General features: G+C 44.7%; 1 protein-coding gene across 1 annotated transcript; it reads left to right on the forward strand.

The window, feature by feature from the left end:
- Positions 1 to 2,814: 2,814 nt before the first annotated feature.
- Positions 2,815 to 5,254, forward strand: LOC139760361 (uncharacterized). The gene has a single exon (XM_071683431.1). The coding sequence runs from the start codon at positions 3,091 to 3,093 to the stop codon at positions 5,185 to 5,187; it is 2,097 nt and encodes a 698-aa protein (XP_071539532.1). The 5' UTR covers positions 2,815 to 3,090; the 3' UTR covers positions 5,188 to 5,254.
- The last annotated feature ends 448 nt before the right edge of the window (positions 5,255 to 5,702 follow it).

Below are 5,702 nucleotides of genomic sequence, written 5' to 3' on the forward strand. Positions count from 1 at the left end.
GGTTGACGTGCTGTCAGTGGATTGAATCAGGGCATGAGAAGCGTCAGGGGTAAACCATGGAAAGCTGTGTAGGTATGTATATTTGCGTGTGTGGACGTATGTATATACATGTGTATGGGGGTGGGTTGGGCCATTTATTTCGTCTGTTTCCTTGCGCTACCTCGCAAACGCGGGAGACAGCAAAAAGAGAATACATATATATTTTTTTTTTTTTTCAAACTATTCGCCATTTCCCGCGTTAGCGAGGTAGCGTTAAGAACTGAGGACTGTGCCATTGAGGGAATATCCTCACCTGGCCCCCTTCTCTGTTCCTTCTTTTGGAAAATTAAAAAAAATTGAGAGGGGAGGATTTCCAGCCCCCCGCTCCCTCCCCTTTTAGTCGCCTTCTACGACACGCAGGGAATACTTGGGAAGTATTCTTTCTCCCCTATATATATATATATATATATATATATATATATATATATATATATATATATATATATATATATATAGTGAAGATGCATCATCGTGGATCAAGTGCATTTACAATTGTCGATAGTGTAGTGGAGATACGTCTCCCTCAATGATGAAGATGAAGTTATCGAAAGTGAAGTGAAAATACATTTAAGAGGGTATAATAAAGACGTAATTTGCGGTGATTTCGTTATGAAAAATGATTGTGATTGACCAACAACCTAACCCTGGTTTAGTTAAGATTGCGTTTGACCTAACCCGTGACAATAAGAGTAATGAAGAAAAAAGAGTTGTAGCGAAGTTGATCTTTTTCAATCATTTTCTACTGCCATACATCTTCACTACTGCCAGACACCACCTCAGTTAATCTCGCATCCCCAGTCTACTACCTATGACCACCACATTTTTACTGTCATAAACCCTCCCAATCATTGCTACACATTCCACCACCTACTGCCCGACACACTAGCTAACACCAGCCATTATCTCATCTAATATCACATATCCTGACTACTGCCAGTCACCACCACACATATACTGCCACACACCAATCCAGTTATTATCATACACCGCAGCTACTACACAACACCCTAACTACTGCTACATAACACCCTAGTCACTACCAGACACCCTAGCTACTACCCGACACCTTAGCTACAGCTGCATACAACCCTAGTCATTAACAGACACCCAAGCGACTACTCGACATCTTACCTAGTGCTACGTACCACCCTACTCAGTACCAGACACCTCAGCGAACTGACGACACCTTACCTACTGGTACATACCACCCTTATCACTGCTAGACACCTCAGCTACTATCCGATGTCTAAACTAATCACTACCAAATATCCAAGCTAATACCGACAACCTAAACACATTTATATACCACCCTAGTCACTACCAGACACCCTAGCTACTACCCGACACCCTAAGTACCGCTACATACCACACAAGTCACTACCAAACACCCTAGATACTACCCGACATCTTAGCTACAGCTACATACCACCCTAGTCACTAACAGATACCCTAGCTACTACCCGACATCTTAACTAAAGCTACATACCACCCTAGTCCCTACCAGATATCCTAGCTACTACCCAACATCTTAACTACTGCTACATACCACCCTAGTCAATACCAGGTACCCTAGCTACTACCCGACATCTTAACTATAGCTACATACCACCCTAGTCACTGCCAGATACCCTAGCTACTACCCGACATCTTAACTACTGCTACATACTACCCTAATCACCACCAGACACGCTGGCTACTACCCGACATCTTAACTACTGCTACATACCACCCTAGTCACTACCAGATACCCTAGCTACTACCCGACATCTTAACTACTGCTACATACCACCCTAGTCACTGCCAGACACCCTAGCTACTACCCGACATCTTAACTACTGCTACATACTACCCTAATCACTACCAGACACGCTAGCTACTACCCGACATCTTAACTACTTCTACATACCACCCTAGTCACTACCAGACACCTCAGCAAATATCCGACATCTTAACTACTGCTGCTTACCACACTAGTTACTATCAGACACCTCAGCTACTACCCGACATCCTAACTAATGCTACGTACCACCCTAGTTACTACCAGACAAAACAGCTACAGCCCGCCAACTCAACTGTCCTAACTATTGCCAGACATCTCAAGTACTGGCACACATCTTACCTAATGCCGGTAACCCAATGCCAGGCACCCCCAACTCTCAAGATCCTGACCCATCACGTGAACACGACCAAAGTCCACGATTCTTTTGTTTCATTTGTTTAATGAAAAGGGTTTTTTTCTTGCAAACCAAAAATATAACAAAATGGTATCTAGAAATAAAACCATGCGCTTTCTTATCGCCCTCCTGATATGTTCTTGCATCGTGCCGAGCATTTGGTCCCAGGAGTCGTCCTCGGACGACGACGGGCCCTACTTCTCCGGACGCCAGCTCTTACCTGGGCTGAAGCCCATCGTTAGAGACCAGTCCGCCAAGGAGACCAGCGAACTGATGGAGTCCCTTCGTTTAGAGAAGGAACGGAACCACGAGCTTCAGAAAGAGATCAATTCTCTTCGTCTTGAGAAGAACGAGGTTCAGGATCTCTTGCAAGAAAACCAAAAGTTAATCATGCATCTTGCAAGGAAGGATGAGGAAAAAGAAAGTAATCGCCAAGAACTTCACTCCCTCCGTCAGCAGGTTATGGACACTGGAAAATATGTGACCACCCATAAACAAGTGAATGAGGAGCTCCGACAGCAAAACAAAGTATTGCAGGACTCTCTTCGTCAAGAGAAGGAACGGAACGAGGAGCTCCAACAAGAGATATAGATGGCCCATTCCCTCCTGCAGGAAAACCAAGAGTTAATCAAAATGCATCTTGCAAGGAAGGAAGAGGAAAAAGAAAGTAATCGCCAAGAGCTTCACTCCCTCCGTCACCAGGTTATGGACATTGGAAAATATGTGACCACCCATAAACAAGTGAATGAGCAGCTTCAACAGCAAAACAACGTACTGCTGGACTCTCTTCGTCAAGAGAAGGAACGTAACGAGGAGCTCCAACAAAAGATGATGGTGGTTCATTTCCTTTCAGCAAGAAAACCAAAAGATAATCAACATGCATCTTGCAAGGAAGGATAAGGATAAAGAAAGGACTCGCCAAGAGTTTGATTACCTTCGTCAGCGGATTGAGGAGACTAGAAAGGAGCACATTCATCAGCAGGGAGTCCTTCGTCAAGAGAAGGAACGGAACAAGGAGCTTCTGGAGGAGAACTCTCGTTTACAAACGATGATACGGGACGGAAAGCTTCAGAAAGAGAACGATAAGCAGCGAGACTCTCTTCGTAAGGAAAACGAAAACCTGCTGGACTCGCTTCGTCAAGAGAAAGAACGGAACGAGGAGCTCCAACAAAAGATGAAGGTGGTCATTTCCTTTCAGCAGGAAAACCAAAAGATAATCAACATGCATCTTGCAAGGAAGGATAAGGATAAAGAAAGGACTCGCCAAGAGTTTGATTACCTACGTCAGCGGATTGAGGAGACTAGAAAGGAGCACATTCATCAGCAGGGAGTCCTTCGTCAAGAGAAGGAACGGAACAAGGAGCTTCTGGAAGAGAACTCTCGTTTACAAGCGATGATACGGGACGGAAAGCTTCAGAAAAAGAACGATAAGCAGCGAGACTCTCTTCGTAAGGAAAACGAAAACCTGCTGGACTTGCTTCGTCAAGAGAAGGAACGGAACAAGGAACTTCGAGGAGAGAACGATAAGCTGGGTGAGACTCTTCGTCAAGAAAAGGAACGGAATGAGGAGCTTCGGGGAGAGAACGATCAGCTGCGAGGCTCTCTTCAAGAAAGAGAAGAGAATCTTCAGCAGTTCCTCATAGCGAATAAGGAGAAAGATGAGTGGAATCGCCAACAGATAACCTCTCTCCGCCAAGAGCTTCAGAATCATCTTGATAAGGAGTCAGAAGAAGAACTGATTTATGAGGAACTGGACTCCCTTCGCCAGGTGGTTGATAAACTTGGAGATTCTCTTCGTCAAGAGAAGGAACGGAACCACGGGCTTCGGGGAGATAACGATAAGCTGGGAGACTCTCTTCGTCTCGAGAAGGAACGGAATGAAGGGCTTCGGGGAGAGAACAATCAGCTGGGAGACTCTCTTCGTCAAGAGAAGGAACGGAACCAGGGGCTTCGGGGAGAGAACGATCAGCTGGGAGACTCTCTTCGTCAAGAGAAGGAACGGAACCAGGGGCTCCAGGGAGAGAACGATAAGCTGGGAGACTCCCTTCGTCTCGAGAAGGAACGGAATGAGGAGCTTCGGGGAGAGAACGATCAGCTGCGAGGCTCTCTTCAAGAAAGAGAAGAGAATCTTCAGCAGTTCCTCATAGCGAATAAGGAGAAAGATGAGTGGAATCGCCAACAGATAACCTCTCTCCGCCAAGAGCTTCAGAATCATCTTGATAAGGAGTCAGAAGAAGAACTGATTTATGAGGAACTGGACTCCCTTCGCCAGGTGGTTGATAAACTTGGAGATTCTCTTCGTCAAGAGAAGGAACGGAACCAGGGGCTTCGGGGAGAGAACGATCAGCTGGGAGACTCTCTTCGTCAAGAGAAGGAACGGAACCAGGGGCTCCAGGGAGAGAACGATAAGCTGGGAGACTCTCTTCGTCTCGAGAAGGAACGGAATGAGGAGCTTCGGGGAGAGAACGATCAGCTGCGAGGCTCTCTTCAAGAAAGAGAAGAGAATCTTCAGCAGTTCCTCATAGCGAATAAGGAGAAAGATGAGTGGAATCACCAACAGATAACCTCTCTCCGTCAAGAGCTTCAGAATCATCTTGATAAGGAGTCAGAAGAAGAACTGATTTATGAGGAACTGGACTCCCTTCGCCAGGTGGTTGATAAGCTGAGCAGGCATCTGCATGAAAATGGAGAGTCCCTTCGTGAAGAAAGAGAAGAGAATGACAAACTTCGCCAATCTCTCTCTCTTCTCGAACAAGGAAATGATTGTGAAGCTGATGACTCCGTTCAAAAAGAGAGGGAAACAAACGAAAAGCTTCGCCAAGAGATCGAGAAGCTCTATGAGTCTGAACAAAGGAAGTCGGAGGAAATTAATGCTCTTACTTCACAGGTCAAATCACTTAGCAAGCATTATAAGAGGCTTCAGAAGCATAACTCCCAACTCTTACATTTCATCAATTTGATTGACGAAAGCTGAGAGTGTGAGGATTAAGGGAATGCGGCCATTGCTATCTTTGAATGTGATATCTTTTTTGTTTCTGAATTAGCATACTAACGATAAAAGATAAGAATACGATAATAATGATATAGCAGTAATGATGATAATAACAGTAATATAATTAATGATAATACATTGCTGATGATGATAATGATAGAAGTAATATCATCAATGATAATCATAAGTGTTCTTTAATCAAATAAATGCAGCTAAAGACTGAAGATTAGAGAGAGAAATGTCACAACAGGGACGCAGCCACCGCTCCTCTGCACATCACTGACCTTGTTGTAACGGGAGAAATGGTACTTAGTTTCTACATAGCCTGTGGGGTGATAAACAAATGTTTGTTAGCTCAGATGAGGCTGTTCTGTAAAGCGGTCTTTACGTGCTCGGATGGGCTCGATGTAGTTGCAATGTCAAATTGCAACTGAAGGACGAAGGATCTCATGTGAAAATTAAATGACAGCGGCGAGAATGATGCAGTAGCTCTTCAT

This window comes from Panulirus ornatus, chromosome 3, assembly GCF_036320965.1.
Source record: "Panulirus ornatus isolate Po-2019 chromosome 3, ASM3632096v1, whole genome shotgun sequence".
Classification (NCBI taxonomy): Eukaryota; Metazoa; Arthropoda; class Malacostraca; order Decapoda; family Palinuridae; genus Panulirus; species Panulirus ornatus.

Coding starts and splice junctions, on each gene's coding strand:
- LOC139760361 (XM_071683431.1), top strand. CDS start 3,091: ATGCATCTTGCAAGGAAGGATAAGGATAAAGAAAGGACTCGCCAAGAG.